The 18,492-nt window shown below is 45.2% G+C and overlaps 1 protein-coding gene across 1 annotated transcript; it reads left to right on the plus strand.

The window, feature by feature from the left end:
* Nucleotides 1-4,991: 4,991 nt before the first annotated feature.
* Nucleotides 4,992-18,314, plus strand: LOC311106762 (MAX gene-associated protein-like; the record flags this gene model as incomplete). The annotated part of the gene is made up of 18 exons (XM_084149156.1): nucleotides 4,992-5,062; nucleotides 6,472-7,831; nucleotides 8,000-8,765; nucleotides 8,936-9,014; nucleotides 9,242-9,343; nucleotides 9,513-9,629; nucleotides 10,374-11,100; nucleotides 11,300-11,525; nucleotides 11,620-11,848; nucleotides 11,981-12,171; nucleotides 12,369-12,530; nucleotides 13,918-13,957; nucleotides 14,078-14,319; nucleotides 16,174-16,416; nucleotides 16,680-16,959; nucleotides 17,327-17,659; nucleotides 17,778-18,259; nucleotides 18,309-18,314. The coding sequence occupies exons 2-18, from the start codon at nucleotides 6,564-6,566 to the stop codon at nucleotides 18,312-18,314; spliced, it is 5,493 nt and encodes a 1,830-aa protein (XP_084005282.1). The 5' UTR covers nucleotides 4,992-5,062; nucleotides 6,472-6,563.
* Nucleotides 18,315-18,492: the final 178 nt, after the last annotated feature.

Below are 18,492 nucleotides of genomic sequence, written 5' to 3' on the forward strand. Positions count from 1 at the left end.
GACTTTGTTTATGGCCATTTTGAGCCTGTAATCGAACCCACAATTGCTGATGCTCCAGATACTCAACTAGTCTCAAGAAGGCCAGTTTTATTGCTTCTTTAATCAGCACAACAGTTTTCAGCTGTGCTAACATAATTGCAAAAGGGTTTTCTAATGATCAATTAACCTTTTAAAATTATAAACTTGGATTAGCAAACACAATGTGCCATTGGAACACAGGACTGATGGTTGCTGATAATGGGCCTCTGTACGCCTATGTAGATATTCCATAAAAAATCAGCTGTTTCCAGCTACAATAGCCATTTACAACACTAACAATGTCTACACTGTATTTCTGATCAATTTGATGTTATTTTAATGGACAAAAAAATTGCTTTTCTTTCGAAACCAGGACATTTCTAAGTGACCCCAAACTTTTAAACGACGGTTGTGTATGTGTGTGTATGTATGTATGTATGTGTGTGTATGTGTATATATATATATATATATATATATATATATATATATATATATATACTACCAGTCAAAAGTTTGGACACACCTACTCATTCAAGGGTTTTTCTTAATTTGTACTATTTTTTACATTGTAGAATAATAGTGAAGACATCAAAATTATGAAATAACACATATGGAATCATGTAGTAACCAAAAAAGTGTTAAACAAATCAAAATATGTGTTATATTTGAGATTCTTCAAATAGCCACCATTTGCCTTGATGACAGCTTTGCATTCTCTCAACCAGCTTCATGAGGTAGTCACCTGGAATGCATTTCAATTAACAGGTGTGCCTTCTTAAAAGTGAATTTGTGGAATTTCTTTCCTTAATGCGTTTGAGCCAATCAGTTGTGTTGTGATAAGATAGGAGGGTTATACAGAAGATAGCCCTATTTGGTAAAAGACCAAGTCCATATTATGGCAAGAACAGCTCAAATAACCAAAGGGAAATTACAGTCCATCATTACTTTAAGACATGAAGGTAAGTCAATATGGAACATTTCAAGAACTTTGAAAGTTTCTTCAAGTGCAGTCGCAAAACTATCAAGCGCTATGATGAATTTGGCTCTCATGAGGACCACCACAGGAATGGAAGACCCAGAGTTACCTCTGCTGCAGAGGATAAGTTCATAGTGACCAGCCTCAGAAACTGTAGCCCAAATAAATGCTTCACAGAGTTCAAGTCACAGACACATCTCAACATCAACTGTTCAGAGGGGACTGTGTGAATCAGGCCTTCATGGTCGAATTGCTGCAAAGAAACCACTACTAAAGCACACCAATAAGAAGAAGAGACCTGCTTGGGCCAAGAAACACAAGCAATGGACATTAGACCGGTGGAAATGTGTCCTTTGGTCTGGAGTCCAAATTTGAGATTTTTGGTTCCAACCACTGTGTCTTTGTGAGACGCGTTGTGGGTGAAAGGAGGATCTCCACATGTGAAGTTCCCACCGTAAAGCATGGAGGAGGAGGTGTTATGGTGTATGGGTGCTTTGCTAGTGACACTGTCTGTGATTTACTTCGAATTCAAGGCACACTTAACCAGCATGGCTACCACATCATTCTGCAGTGATATGCCATCCCATCCTGTTTGGGCTTAGTGGGACTATCATTTGTTTTTCAACAGGACAATGACCCAACACACCTCCAGGCTGTGTAAGGGCTATTTGACCAAGAAGGAGAGTGATGGAGTGCTGCATCAGATGACCTGGCCTCCACAATCCCCCGACCTCAACCCAATTGAGATGGTTTGGGATGAGTCGGACGGCAGAGTGAAGAAAAAGCAGCCAACAAGTGCTCAGCATATGTGGGATCTCCTTCAAGACTGTTGGAAAAGCATTCCAGGTGACGCTGGTTGAGAGAATGCCAAGAGTGTGCAAAGCTGTCATCAAGGCAAAGGGTGGCTATTTGAAGAATCTCAAATATAAAATATATTTAGATTTGTTTAACACTTTTTTGGTTACTACACGATTCCATATGTGTTATTTCATAGTGTTGATGTCTTCACTATTATTCTACAATGTAGAAAATAGTAAAAATTAAGAAAACCCCTTGAATGAGTAGGTGTGTCCAAACTTCTGACTGGTCCTGTGTGTGTGTGTGTATATATATATATATATAACATTGAACTTTGTCTATGATTGAATGTATGGCACAAAGTGCCCATGACACTTGACTTTTCCCTGCAGCCCTTGCCTATTAATAGAGTACCACAATGAAAATAAGTCTCTTGATGTTTTTGTTAATGTATCCTCAACAACTTTTGTATATGTATCTGTTGCCTGGTGTAACATTTATGTATTTTAAATTGTCAAATAAAATCATATTGGGAACTATCTGCCATGGTGTGTTAGGAGTGCAATATGTGTATGGAATAGGGAATATTCTATACTTCTCTAAAGCATTTTCAGAAGTATTTAGGATGGATCTTTCAAATTGTTTATTGTGTGGAAACCAGGTTAAAAATGTTTGTAAGAGCATAGCTTACTAGTAACACGTTTCTATGTTCGATTGAAACAAAATCTGATCAATAGCACACTTGAAGGAACAACTGACCATAACTGTAGTATATAGAAATGTATTTAAAAAGAAAGAAAGAAAGTGTATGACTTGGTAAGTATCATACTCATTGTGTAAATATACATATTTGACATGCATGACCCAACACACCTACATTCTAAGCTATTTTAACTGGTAATGAATTGCATCATCTCAAATAAAGAAGGAAGAGATTGATTTAGATTCATTGATCTGTCCATAGCAGGAGTTACAGGTTGCAATGTGCAGAAAGGGTAAAGGCTCAAGTAATCTCATAATTTCTCACTCCACTCACTATAAATTTTCAACTCAGCATGATCATCTAAGCCACATCACCATCATATAAGATCTCTTGTCAGACAGGGAATTTTAATAATAATAAAAAAAACGAATGTCTGCTTCAGAATAACTGCTCAAATCCTGTTTAAATAATCAGTGATTAATCATCAATAATAATGATGATTATTGACTGATAATCATGAACGGTTGATTTCAATTGACAAATTAAATTAGTCCAATGCCGTATTACAATTGAATAGACTAGCCTAGCCTACTTGTATTTCCATAATGCGTCTTGATGTTGTTATTGTTGTTGTGAGATATATGCCATACACAAGTCGCCACTATTATAAATCCACTCATTCGTTTTTGCTTCTCATGATTCCTCATTTCCGATATAATTTAGATGCAAACATTATTTTGATATTTCATAGATCTGAAATGTCTTTTTTTGTATTTTAAAACATTCATCAAACGTGCGGGAGTGAGGCCTGTATGCGAGTCCAACTCCTGACTGCTTGGTAGAAACAGCGAGACAACAGCACATCATTAGGGAAGTGTCCAAGCATGGATATACCGACACTCGAATTGTTATAAACGATTGACTATTCGAAGCATTCGCAAAATAGCCCACAATAGTCCTAAAAGTGTTTGCCGGCTATTTATTTTAGAATGACAGGATGTAGATGTTTGAGGCAGGATTTTGTCTCTATTTAGTGTTCTAACCTATAAAGAAAATCGTTGTTGCGGCCCTCACAGCCTGACGAAGGCAGCAATAGGCTGCAATACTCTGCTGGTCCTGGAGTCCTATATCTGGGCTCCTTGTCCTTCACCCTCCCCCTGAGGTGGGCTGAGGAGTCAGGAATCACGTTGTTGATGTTATTCCAGTGCGAAACAATGACAACAATGGCGCATATAAGAGCATAGGCAATTGGCCATTTATAGGATAGAAGTTACAAATTTAACACAAAATATGAACCGTTGCTGTCACTTTTCGCGCTGAAATAACATTAACAAAAGGTCCTATACTGATATAAAAATACGGGGCATAAACCATGCAGACTAAAGCGCTTACACAGGACTACAATTGTTGCTAACAGTTTGGGTGGTTTAAATTGTAACAATTTGCGCTGTGAGCTTTTATATTTCACAGCAGTAACCAGGGACAGGATTGATATACTGGATGGTCAATATTGACTTTTAATTACAAATTGCATCCTTTTTATCACACTACTGTACCATTGTATTTGGCTACATTTAGAACTTAATGACATTGCAGTCTGGCTACAACAATGTACATTTTAGTCATTGCCAGAGCGACTTACAGGAGCAATTATTGTTAAGTGCCTTGCTCAAGGGCACATCGACAGATTTTTCACCTAGTCGGCTCGGGGATTAGAACCAGCGACCTTTCGGTTACTGGCACAACGCTCTTAACCACTAAGCTACCTGCCGCCCATGTAACAACTTAAACCCTTTGACATGGGAAAATAATAGCATAGGCTGTCTATTGGCTCCTGTCCCATATGGTAAATGTGCTCCTATTTATTATTCAGTGTATTGATGGCATAGCCTATGGTTTATGGTTTTAACCACATAGGCCTATCACGTTATGGGTAGGTATAGCCTACTATGGCTAGTGAAGATCTAACTTGTAACTCAGCTGTTGACAGACAGACCATCATCAGACAGTCAGATCAAGGCAGACAGATCATAAGTCAGACAGGCAGACCAAATATTAGACAGATGTCCCACCATCAGACAGACAGACAGATATCCAACTATCAGACAGACAGGCAGACAGATACACGCACACACCCACATAGGCTACAGCAGGAATACAGGCTAAAATTGCCATTTTCCCCAATGGAGGTGTTCAAAACAGAGCAGATAGGCTACAAGTTTTTTTCCGCGTTATCAGTTGTACTAAAGATTGAATCGTATTTTATGCTTTTTTGTGGCGGCTGCACGGAATAAATAACTGGCCGCTAAACCTCTGGAGGGAGCCTGCGCAACACACACCAACTGAACCTGAGTGTGTGTGCCGCCATGGTGACTTACGTCACACCCCGAGCACGGATGTGTGTGTTTTGAGTGTGTGTGTGTGTGTGTGTGTCTCTGTGGAGTGAGAACGTGTAGATAGATGTTCGAAAGGAGTGAGAGATAGCCTGGAAGTGTACGGAGATGCACAACATTCGAAGAGAGTCACAACAGACAGTTCGCTATCCGATTCCTGCACGATTCACAAAGGTAGAGTCAATTTTGTGTATTTGTTGTTTATTGCACAGACTTGTCGCCGGAGTTGTTCGAGGCCACGAATTGGGCTCGAGGTGGCAGAGATCCTCAGGATGGACTCCCGCTTTTCCTCGCGCTGGCGTGGGAAATCACGCGCCATTGAGGGTTGATGTTGTGCATGCGCCTTGGTCGCCTGTGTGCATGGTCGATGCTAGGCTACATTGCGTGGCTTCGGCGGCCTCCATTTGCGAATGTATGTGCATGCTCGAAGATTATTTCGAGGCCTTTTGTTTCGACGACGGCACGCAACAGTTGGAGTTTGCTCTGTTATCATTGCTCTCCAAACAGCGCAACACACCGTACGGTGGTGGAAGGTAGGCGTCAGTGAATGTCCAACTTTTTAACTTGCTGGCTAAATATCTGGAGGCCTACAACAAGGCTTGGGGAGGACAGGACGAGGGGTGGTGTCAAGCAACTTTTATACTCGACACTGGCATGTGTTTTTGAAGAAATAGACGATTTAAAGCTCATGGAAAATAATAATGGTTTGATAGTTGAGATGGAAATATGATTTGGAATAACCATATTTAACAAATAATAACGGTAACACCTCCAATAAGCACTTTTATAGGCTACATGAAAGGACGTCGTGGTATTTGTATTGTTTCTGAACTGAAATTGACAAGGACATTACAGTTAATGTCATAATTGCATTTTAACCTGCACAGGAAAATATTGATGTAACGTTGGCCTAAACGTTTATCTAGGCTAATTTAGCCTAATCAGTTTAGATATAATTTTGTAACGTTTTGTAATCTAGGCCTAACAAGTAGACTAGTAACTAGGCTAATCAATTTAGTTCCTTACCGGTGGTTTAGGACCCGACTCAAGACTGTGTTATCCATCCGAACTAAAGACTATAGCAAGTTACCAATGAAGAGAGCCCAGTGAGCTGAGCAACCTTATCTGCTACACTTGAATGACACATTGCATGAATACAATGCCATTGTTCAAGAAAATACCGAAACAACTACAAGTTGATTAACAGAAAATTGATGTAACTTAACGTGTGGTGTCAGAAAAGTCCAAGCTTTTGGGATAGGCCTACTGCTTTTGGGATAGGCCTACTGCTTTTGGGATAGGCCTACTGCTTTTGGATGACACTAAACTTCCACTAGCCTACTTACTGTATGATAGCAGACAGTGGATATGACATAAAGGTCGAACATCTGAAAACAATGTATTTTTGATCAATTAAAATCTTATTTAATCTCCATGTTTTTCTTACATACAATTTTCACAACTAATATATATATTTTTTTAATGCAGTAATCATGAATTTAGACTTGTTAGTTGGTTCACTATCTGGCCATTGACATGAGACATCTTTCTAACATAACAACATTATTCTTTCATTATTCCAGGATGTCAACTGAAAATAACCATAGTTCAACTTGAGGTACTTAAAAAATAAAAGTGAAGAAGAATAGTATACAACGTTTACTCTGTCTCATCTATGGAGGACCCTACTGTAATGGAGGAGGGGGTAGAGGACTTGGCCATTACTACCTCTGTCACCACATCAATCCCATTTGACAGCGTCACCATGGAGCCAGGCCTGGCCAACGAGGATGGGGTGGAGGACCAAGCTGTAGCCATGGCAGACAAGGATGCAAGCTTAACCAGCATAGCCACGGGGTCATCCACTGACACCATAACAAACACTGAAGTCAACCTAGCTATGGCATCATCCACACACAGTGAAGCTAACTTAGCAATAGCTTTTTCCACTGACGCCATTACAAACAAAGAAGCGAGTGGAACCATAGCCGTACCCATGGATAGTGGGAAAAACCCTGATGCTAAGCCAGCCAACCCACCCATAGCATCAGCATCTTCATCACCAGCTGCCACCATGACAAACAGTGGTGCCAACCCAGCCCTCCCCTCACCATTCTCATCAACTGCTGCCAGTGGCACCGCCCCCGGAGGCCTGCAGCCTGAGGAGGGAGGCCTCTCAGCGGTAAGGTCATGCGGTAGTGTGGGGGTCACTCTGGAGAACAGCAATGTCTGGAGGGAGTTCCACTGCTGTGGAACCGAGATGATCCTCACCAAACAGGGCCGGCGGATGTTTCCCTACTGCCGCTACCGCCTGACGGGTTTGGAACCAACACGCCGGTACTCCCTGGTCCTGTCAATCACCCCCGTCGACACATACCGCCATCGCTGGAACCTGAAGGAGTGGGAACCCAGTGGTCCTGGAGAACCACACACCCAGGCCTCATGCCGACTCTTCCCCCACCAGGACTCATCAGCCCTGGGGAAGGTCTGGATGGCCAGCCTGGTCTCCTTCTATAAACTCAAACTGACTAACCACTTCCTGGACCAGGAGGGGCATGTGTTGCTGCACTCCATGCACCGCTACAGGCCCAGTTTACACGTGATCCCCGTCGCAGATGGAGACGACCTTGGCTTTGACCCTAAGCTGCTTGACCTCCAGCTCCTCAGCCCAGAGGTCATGACATTCACGTTCCCGCAAACCGAGTTCTATGCCGTGACGTCGTACCAGAACACCAGGATCACCCAGCTGAAGATAGATTATAACCCCTTTGCTAAGGGCTTCCGGGAGGACAGCGGCAGCCTGCGCCTCGCGAAGCCCAGGCCGGAGCAGCCTCAGGCGGGGAAGGGAGATACCCGCTCCCCTGGTCGTAGCTCTGCTAGGCCCAATGGTGGTGAGGGGACTGAGCAGATTGTGACTGTAAACGATGTGGCGGCTGATATCAGGTGAGTGAAGCCTTCTGTTATCGTGTTGTACTGTAATTCAGCAGTTTTTCTTACAGTTCACTGAATGTTAGTGTTTTACTGTTGCTATTCAGTTTTTCATTCATTCTTGACACACCGATAAAAAAAAATATATTTTTCATCTGAATTCCCCCCCTCATTGTCTTGTAGCATGAAGAAACGTTCTCTCCCTACAACTCACCCTGTCGGGGCTGAAGTCTCAGGGAAGTTGAGGAAAGTAGCTCCTGGTACAGGCCCTACAGCAGATTCAGACGCCAACCAGACTGATGTGTCTGCCAGTGAGGAGGGGATGGATCTGGACGACAGTGACAGTGACCACGTCTTCCACAGGCAGTACCTCCGAGCCCAGCTAGCCCTGCCCTCAGGAGCCTCCAGGCCTGAGAACAGCCCGGGGGCTGGGGGGGAGAGACTGGGAGCTGGGATGGACCCCTCCATACAGGCCAGCCTGACTGCTAACCCTCAGATTTCTACACAGTCTGCTGTGTTACATACCAACAGCTGTTCAAAGCCTTTAAAACCTTCCACTGTAGAACCAATGGAGTCTGAGGTTCCGTCCTCACAGAAGGTTCCGCTTATAGAACCAACCATGACAGCACCCATTTTGCTAACAGAAACTCAGGAGGACAAGGCTGTGAGCTTAACCCCTAAAACATCCAAACCTCAAAAGATTGCACCCAAGCCTTCTCCTTCTACCCCCTCACCTCTGACCCCCACCGTGTCCCCCTTTGCCGTCCCTAAGCCATGGAAGAAGGGGCGTAAACCGGGGGGCAATCGGTGGGGCAGTGCCGGAAAAGTCTTTAAGGGGACTAAGGCGGCGACAGCAGCTGTCACTGCAACCAGCAGCCCGGTACCTGTTGCTATGCAACCGGAACTGGATGACGTGGAGGGTCTACTTTTTGTGTCCTTCACTTCCAAGGTAAAACATGACACTTGTGTGCGGTCAGAGTTATGGGAAATAGGAATTTCAGACATCCAGAAATGTTAATTTAGAAACCCCTGAGTCGGAAATATAGGTGGGAAACTTTGATTATCTTTGCTGAAGCTGCAGACAGTATTGACAAGGTAATATATTCCTCTGTGTCACAGGAAGCTCTTGGTGTCCATGTGGAGGACATGCCATCCAATAACACGTCACCAGTCACTCAGGCACAGCCAGAGAGAACTGGTAAGGGGGAGCGAAGAAGTTCTATTCTACTGGGGCTTGTCAATTACAGTGTACTTGGCAACAAGACCCGCTGGAGAGACACAGAATAGAACATGAACATCCACTGTTATTTTCATTGATTGGCATTCACAATACAGCATGCGTCTCTTGAAAGACTCTCCAATAATGATGACACTATTCTATTATTTTCTAACCTGTGTGTGTGTGTGTGTGTGTGTGAGCAATAGTGGAGAGTGTTGAGGAGAAGATCGCAGGTCTGCAGACTATCCTACTGCAAGACCTGAAATCACTCAAACACAGACAGGTCATCCACCCTGTCCTACAGGAGGGTGAGTGGACAACGCACACTCTGTATTTCTCTCTTCCTCTTACTCCTTCTCCCTCTGCATCTCTCACCACACAAACCTACCAGTCTCTGTCCAAAGAGAGTTAGATATTTCACAGTAATGTCCACCATTGATAACCCTAACTCTTGTGTGTTATTCCCCCTGCCTATAGTTGGTCTGAAGTTGAGCTCCCTGGACCCAGGCCTGGCCATCGATCTACAGTATCTGGGGGTGCGTCTACCGCTGCCTCTCCCTGTGTTCACTGGGCTGGGCAACGCTACCTCCACTGGTGAGTCACACTAAGTGATGGGTAATTTACTAGCAATGTAGGCCACATACAGTGGTTGTTTCTGATAGTGGATGAAAGTCATATCTCAAAGCTCTCCAGTGATCATGAAATGGGATACCAACACAATACCTATTATTTACTTTCACTGTTTTATTATTCTCAGCTGAGTATATCCATAGGTAGCGGCCCTAGGGATGTTGTCATAGTTGCCAACAAGGGAACGTATTAATAGACATGTTATTTTTGCCTGATTGAGAAATGTGAATGCATAGCCTAGTAGTAAATTAATTACACTTGAAAGATGATAGCGGTTTTTCAATTGCATGGCTCAGCTAGTTTAATGCATCAGAGTCACTGAGCACTTAATAGGCAGTTTACTGTCATCATCCACATTTCATTGAACCCCCTCGTCAGTCAGGCAGATAATAAGGCAAGGCAATTACGGGATTTACACCAACTTAAACACTCAGAATTAGCCCTAGTAATGTGACTTCCTCCACTGTTGTACTGTGGTAGAATGGGGGGGAGTTAATTATTTGAGGTTAATGTTTGGTCTTATAATAACTCCCAAACCCCAACCCTGTCAGTATTTGCATTTCTGAAGGGACTTGATAAGTGCAAGATAATGATGGCTCTACTTAGTCTCCAAAAACCAAAGAGGTAGAGGCTAGGTGAAGGGTCTAGAGGTGATTTGGAATTGGGCCCGTATCTCTTCTCTAACGGCCTTGTCTCCTCTCTGTGCAGATGGAAGCAGGTCCTTTGTCTCCAGGACGGGGAAGACCAGTGACCTGACCAAGATCAAGGGCTGGAGGGACAAGTTCATTAGAATCAAAGAGTCCTCTAAGAACCACAACCCCAACCGCTCGGCCTTCTGCAGCGAAATGCTCGACCAATACCTGGAGAGCGAGGCCCAGCGAATCAGCGACCGCGCTGCTGCCTTCTCCCACAACCCCCTGGGCTCCGTGGCCTATCAGCTGCCTGTGACCAGCACCAGCTACGTGCGAACCCTCGACAGCGTTCTGAAGACACGCGCCCCCCCGCCCCCCGCCTTCTGTAGACCCTGCCCCCTCTCTCGGAAACCCCTCCTCTACGCCGCTCTAAAGAAACCCCCTCCACCCATCAACAACCACAGGACCCCTCCTAAAGCAGCCAAACCCAAACCCACACCAACACATAGCAAACAGCACCATATAACACCACCACATGGCAAACAGCACCATATAACACCACCACATGGCAAACAGCACCATATAACACCAGCACATGGCAAACAGCACCATATAACACCACCACATGGCAAACAGCACCATATAACACCACCACATGGCAAACAGCACCATATAACACCAGCACAGGGCAAAGCCAGATCTGCCTCTGTGCTACGGCCCATCCAGGTCACCAACAGTAACAAAACTACTACTGCTAAAGCTTCAGCTGGGGTTAAAGTCACCAGCCCTCCTACTGCGCAAAGGTAAGGAAATGCCACTGAAGACATGTTAGACCCATGCCAAGTCATACAGTTTACACATCTCTATATTTGTTGTTGTCCCAAAGCATGTTTTCATAGGATGTTATGTAGATATTTGGGATTGAGTCTGTCTAATATAAGCCTACAGCAAGTTTGATTTTTTTACCCTAAAATGGACAAAACATTTTCCTCGTACCTCTAGGTCTCCTCCAGGTCAGGGGGCAGTGAGGAGGGACACCAGCCCAGGAGGAGGCCTCTCCAACGGGTTGACTGGCCTATCTAAGAACCAGCTCAGACTGGTTGGTCTCTCTAAGATCCAGCTGAGAATGATGGAGATGGAGGATGCCACCTTCTACCAAGGACATGACAGAACACACATCACTACCGAGAGGGTGGAGAGAGCCCTGATGGCACTGCTCACTGCGCAGGTAGGACTGAGATCATACACACACACACACACACACACACTACGCGCACACACATTTTCTGATGGTCTCTCTCCTCATTGTCTGTGCCTTCCAGGGTCTTCCTAAGAGCCGTGCCCCCCAGGCCAGCCTAGTGGACGGTCCAGAGTGTGGTTCTGAGTTCTGCAGACTGGGGTGTGTGTGTTCCAGCCTGGCCCGGGTGTCCAGGGGTCCACTCCACTGCTACAGGCCAGACTGTATGTTGGGCTGCTCCTGCTTTAAACGCAAGATCACCAAACGGACCACAGCAGCAGAGAACAACCAGCACCAGACACTGCCTGTTTACAGTAAGTTCATACCCAGGGTGCATTTGGGGACTTGAGAGTTGTATTCTATTCTTTATTGACCAAATGAATGACACATTACACATCAACTTGAACAAACTAATGAAAGAGTATTCTCCTCCTCTCCCTGCCCAGCGGTGTCTAACGTGGCGCATGAGGTCCAGCCCAATCGAGGCATCCGTGTCTCTACCCTGTGGGACTGCACCTCGGGGGTGGACCCCGAACCTCTCTTCACCCCGAAACCTGCCCCCAACATACCCATCAAGCCTCTAACCAAGATCTACAACCCTGGTCCCAAGCGCTACATACCTCGTCTCACCCCCGAGGTAAATGGCTCTGTCATAGTATACTATGGGGCCTGGTAGTGCACTATGCAGGGAATGGGGTGACATTTGTGAAACATCCTTCCTATGTCATACTACCACCCTAAATTACTCATCAACTGTAGTGATATGATGGAAACCTTGATTTGACAAAAGCTGTATATGAAAAGGAGATGAGTGAGTGTGTGTGTTCTCTGCAGCTGCGAGAGGAGGACAAGGACCCAGTCTACAAGTACTTTGAGAGTATGATGACGTGCGCCCGCGTCAGAGAGTTCAACAGTAAACCCCCGCCCCAGGTGCTGCCGCCACAGGTCCACCTCTTTAAGGACAGTAATAGTTCCATCATCCCCAGCAGCAGAAAGGTGAGGCACAGGACACACACACAAAATATTTATTGTCGGAGTAGATGCATTAAGGAGTGTGATCGACTGGTCGATCGATCTTCATGGCATTCTTAGTCAATCGGCGAACATTTCTGTAGAAAAGCCAATGATAAAGCCTTGCGCTCCTATAATTTTTTTCCGGTCTTGCGCTGTTGGCGGTAGGTGCACTTGATTAAGAAGCCCTGTTGGCGGTAGGTGCACTTGATTAAGAAGCCCTGTTGGCGGTAGGTGCACTTGATTCAGAAGCCCTGCGTGCCGGGTAGGCAAAGTGTTCCCATTTTGAACCATTTTAATTTGTCTGAAGGGACAAACTCTGCCTACCCGGCAGACCAGGAGCGCTGTGGCTAAATCAAATCAAATCGCACTGTGTGCCTACTGTGCTGGCCAATCGGATAGCTCAAATGACTATGCCTACAGCTTCCATGACCCCACAGCAAAGTTTGATGCTAGCCTAGGTGAGATTTCATAACTTTTAAAACCATGACCAAAGAGAGACTGTCAAAGAATACAGCAAAGAGCTGCTGTTTTTATGAGTAAGTTCATGTTTAAGTTTTTATTCAACACTTTTACAAAACATAAAACACGCTTCTCCCTACTTCTACTCGCGCTGCAGCCAAGTGTATCGATAGCCCTGCGTTTTTATTATTATTAGCAGCTCGTCGTGTCTATTTTCATATCAAGGAATATTTCACTTTCCCTGGTCATAGGAACAATATGAATTTCTGCATGAGGCAGATGCGGTGAGACTCCATCATCAGGTGGAAGACGGTGTCCCCTCTCTCTGGTCAGTCTCACCGGAGGAAAGGAGAGAGCAGGGACCGTGAGAGGCGGACCCTATGCTGCTCTCTCCCTCCCTGCGCTGAGACTGACCATCAGATGCAGGTACCATCAGTCCAGTAAAATAAAACATGATTTACATTTATGCTCCGCTGTGCCTCACAAGTGATACACCAACTGATCTATTTTGTTATCAAAGCTCGAGTTTTGAAATATAATATGGTCTGAGAAGAACAATATTGGCAGATCAAGCATAGAGCCAATATGCTGTGATAATGTATTAGGCCTACTGCACAAACCCCATTCTTACAGCACTGTTTTTATGAGGTTAATGTTGCATAGACTTACATTTTTTAAAAGTCATGTTTAAAATAAATTCTGAGCGGTAGATCTCGGCTTGCATTTTGACTGCGAAAGTGATCTTGACTCAGAAAAGGTTGGTGACCACTGATTTAGGAAGTTAATCTAGCCACTAGAGGCAGACAAACATTTAGCTATGGAAGAGGAGTAACAAAGCTAGTCTATCCTGGTCATGTAAAAGTGAGCCCCTCTCAGTTAATGTCATTTATTAATTTTCTTGTCTTTGCAGAAAATTATTGCTGCCATCCTCTCACCTCCAAATAAACCAGGTAAGATGGAACACAGAATCACTGCTCACCACAGTTCTTAAGAGGCTATTCAAGATGTTATGTTTTAATCTGTTGACCCCTAAAACCCTTAACCTGTGAAATCTGACCTTTCCCCCGTAGTAGTACGAGGGAAAAGTCCTTCCACCCAGGCCAAGAAGCCTAAAGGTTCTGAGCCCACCAGGCAGCTGGAGATCCAGTCAGAGTGTAACTGGGACCAGCACCGGAAACTGGTCCTGGGGGTTCTGTGTCGACGCATGACCCAGAACCGTCTGTCTGAACCCTTCAACATTGGCCCCTACCATGTCCGCCTCCTCTCCAACACACACACACGCAAGGCTGAGGGCACCATCATCATATTCAAGGTAGGGGGGATAATAACCATTAGAATAAAGCAATAAACATGCCGTTTCCGTCTTAAAGAAGCAGTTATTTGGACCAACTCATGCTGTCATACACATAATGTTCAGAATTGCTCTATGTTTCAGATTTAAAATGCATAATTTGATCAGTGCATAGAATCTCGATCAGTGACAAGTTGATGCTCAGGAGTGTGATTTACAGTGCTTTGCAAAAGTATTCATCCCCCTTGGCGTTTTTCCTATTTTGTTGCATTACAACCTGTAATTTAAATGGATTTTTTATTTGGATTTCATGTAATGGACATACACAAAATAGTCCAAATTGGTGAAGTGGAATGAAAAAAATAACACATAAATAACGGAAAAGTGGTGCGTGCATATGTATTCACCCCCTTTGCTATGAAGCCAATAAATAAGATCTGGTGCAACCAATTACCTTCAGAAGTCACATAATTATTTAAATAAAGTCCACCTGTGTGCAATCTAAGTGTCACATGATCTGTCACATGATCTCAGTATATATGCACCTGTTCTGAAAGGCCCCAGAGTCTGCAACACCACTAAGCAAGGGGCACCACCAAGCAAGCGGCACCGTGAAGACCAAGGAGCTCTTCAAACAGATCAGGGACAAAGTTGTGGAGAAGTACACATCAGGGTTGGGTTATAAAAAAATATCAGAAACTTTGAACATCCCACGGAGCACTATTAAATCCATTATTTTAAAAAATTGAAAGAATATGGCACCACAACAAACCTGCCAAGAGAGGGTCGCCCACCAAAACTCACGGACCATGCAAGAAGGGCATTAATCAGAGAGGCAACAAAGAGACCAAAGATAACCCTGAAGGAGCTGCAAAGCTCCACAGCGGAGATTGGCGTATCTGTCCATAGAACCACTTTAAGCCGTACACTCCACAGAGCTGGGCTTTACAGCAGAGTGGTCAGAAAAAAGCCATTGCTTAAAGAAAAAAAGAAGCAAACACGTTTGGTGTACGCCAAAAGGTATGTGGGAGACTCACCAAACATATGGAAGAAGGTACTCTGGTCAGATGAGACTAAAATTGAGCTTTTTGGCCATCAAGGAAAACGCTATGTCTGGCGCAAACCCAACACCTCTCATCACCCCGAGAACACCATCCCCACAGTGAAGCATGGTGGTGGCAGCATCATGCTGTGGGGATGTTTTTCATCGGCAGGGACTGGGAAACTGGTCAGAATTGAAGGAATGATGGATGGCGCTAAGTACAGGGAAATTCTTGAGGGAAACCTGTTTCAGTCTTCCAGAGATTTGAGACTGGGACGGAGGTTCACCTTCCAGCAGCACAATGACCCTAAGTATACTGCTAAAGCAACACTCGAGTGGTTTAAGGGGAAACATTAAAATGTCTTGGGATGGCCTAGTCAAAGCCCAGACCTCAATCCAGTTGAGAATCTGTGGTATGACTTAAATATTGCTGTACACCAGCGGAACCCATCCAACTTGAAGGAGCTGGAGCAGTTTTGCCTTGAAGAATGGGCAAAAATCCCAGTGGCTAGATGTGCCAAGTTTATACAGACATACCCAAAGAGACTTGCAGCTGTAATTGCTGCAAAAGTTGGCTTTACAAAGTATTGACTTTGGGTGGGGTGAATAGTTATGTACGCTCAAGTTTTCCTTTTTTTGTCTTATTTCTTGTTCGTTTCACTCCCCAAAATATTTTGCATCTTCAAAGTGGTAGGCATGTTGTGTAACTCAAATGATACAAGACCCCCAAAATCCATTTTAATTCCAGGTTAAGGCAACAAAATAGGAAAAATGCCAAGGGGGGTGAATACTTTCGCAAGCCACTGTATTATCATCCACTTCCTTACTTCAAGGTCTGCATCAGTAAGGCTGAAGACGACGATACCGATGATAGTGATGAATCCGATGGTGAAGTCACAGACAACAGTAGTGACGACAGTGATGAAGATGAGGAGGAAGAGGGCATCCCTAAGCCTGATCCTGAGGAGCCAGAGATGCAGGTCGGAGTGACTCCCTTCCTGACTGGAGTAGTGCCAGCAGGCAGACTGAAAGCCAGGAAGAAACAACCAACCTGTCCTGCTGTAGGACTCATCCAGGTGGGCTTATTAGGTTCACTTTACCTCGATTTTGGACATTTTAAATCCATTTTTGAAACGAGACCTAGCCATAAAGTGTAGTTTGTAGTGTTTTTTTTTTTTGTTATTGAGGAGCTCCAAGTTATTTCTAATTTAACAATTGTACCTAGATTTTGTGAAAATCTCAATCCTCTACAGGGAACCTGTTCTTTATGTTAATCTGTTCTGCTTAAATTCTCTCCATTCTTTCTCTTCTCTCTTTCTCTTTCTATCTTCCTCCCCAGGTGAACGGTAAATCCTACTCCCAGGCCAGGCTGCTGCTGGGGCAGATGGGAGCTCTGCACCCGGCCAATCGGCTAGCTGCGTTCGTCACCGGCAGGTTGCGCTCTGTAGCCAAGGCCCCTCAGAAGGCCTCTCAAAAGCCTCTCAACTGCTTCCCCAGGGCGAAGAAAACACCTGTAGGTGCTGGGCACTTGAAGACCGCAGCCACTGCTGTTGCTCCTCAAGGCAGTAGTAGTGTTACAGCTATGGCTATGGCCCAGAAAGTATTCCAGACACCAGCAGGTAAGATCCTTTCACTGCTCCTCAATAGAGGCTTGAAGTAGAAGTTATATAATATAATAATATGCCATTTAGCAGACGCTTTTATCCAAAGCGACTTACAGTCATGCGTGCATACATTTTTACGTATGGGTGGCCCCGGGGATCGAACCCAGTACCTTGGCGTTACAAGCGCCATGCTCTACCAATTGAGCTACAGAGGACCACAACATAACCTTACTGCAACACTTGTACATTTTGTTGTATTGTATTAATTATGATGTAATTAGACAGTTGAGTAACCGAAGCCTGATGGTTCAAGGATGGCTATAGTTCTGTATTATCTCAGAAAAGGCCTCTTTCTTACACTGTCACTGCTGTCTGTTTCCAGGGAAGAACAGGCTTCCTCCGTACAGACCACCATGGTCCCTAGGTGTCACCAAATCTAAAGGTAAAACCTCCACCAGTCAAACCACCACAGACCCTAAAGACCCAGCCGGCTCTCCCCAGCTCCTGGTCCCCATGGCCCCTCCTCCTGCCCCAGGCACCTCCCAGTGCTCGCCCCCTGGTGTGTCGCCCCCTGCTGGAAAGAAGATGCTACTACAGACAGTCTCTTCCTCCCAGGGCTGTAAAATGTATCGTCAGCCCAACGGACAGTTGATCAAGCTGGTACCTCTGAATCAGATGCGTCACATAAAGGCAAATAATCAAGACAAGACCCCTCGTGAGTTCATGTACTGATGAATGTACACACACACACACACACACACACACACACACACACACACACACACACAACCACATCCTCAACACCCTCTTGATATCTTGTGTTGTCCCAACAGGTTCTGCTACTAAGCCGTCCACCCACAAGACACTCCCCCCTCCCCCTCCTCTCACCTCCTCACGCCCCCCTCCCCACGCTCCCCTCATCAAATTCATCATGGGCCAGTTGGGTGCCATCACCCCATCCCAGACCACCTCTTCTTCCTCCCCCTTGTCTCTCACTGTCTCCTCCTCCCTGAAGACCCCCAGCTTCCTGGGCCAGACTGGGACCTACTCCTTCAGGATCTGTCCTCCGACTGCAGGGGACCAGGGCTCCAAGGGTCTAGGCCAGGGCACCGTGGGAGGCCCAGCTGGAGTGTCCCTGCCTGGTGGCTTCACCCTCATCCAGCTCCCTAAGCCTGGAGGTACTGGAGGAGGTGCTCCCCGGCTACCTGAACTAATCAGAACCACAGCCGTGGGTGACACGGTAGCAGCCTTAGCTTCACAACAAGAAGGGCATCGTCTGGAGACCCAATCATCCTCTGGACCTGGAGGGGTAAAGGTACAGAAGAACCAGAGAGGAACCTCTTCTTCCTCTCCCTTGCCTCTAGCATTGACACCAGTTAAAACAGAAGACCACTCCTACACCCCAGGGTTAAATACCAATACATCTGACTCCAGATCAGCTCTAGCCCAGAAAAAACTGAGTCTAACTCAGCCAAAGGGCTTTAAATCTGACCGCAGATCAGCCAAATCCAACACCTCTTGTCCTGTGGAGCCCAATGAGCTGACCTG

Source organism: Coregonus lavaretus (assembly GCF_964263955.1).
Source record: "Coregonus lavaretus genome assembly, chromosome: 31".
Classification (NCBI taxonomy): Eukaryota; Metazoa; Chordata; class Actinopteri; order Salmoniformes; family Salmonidae; genus Coregonus; species Coregonus lavaretus.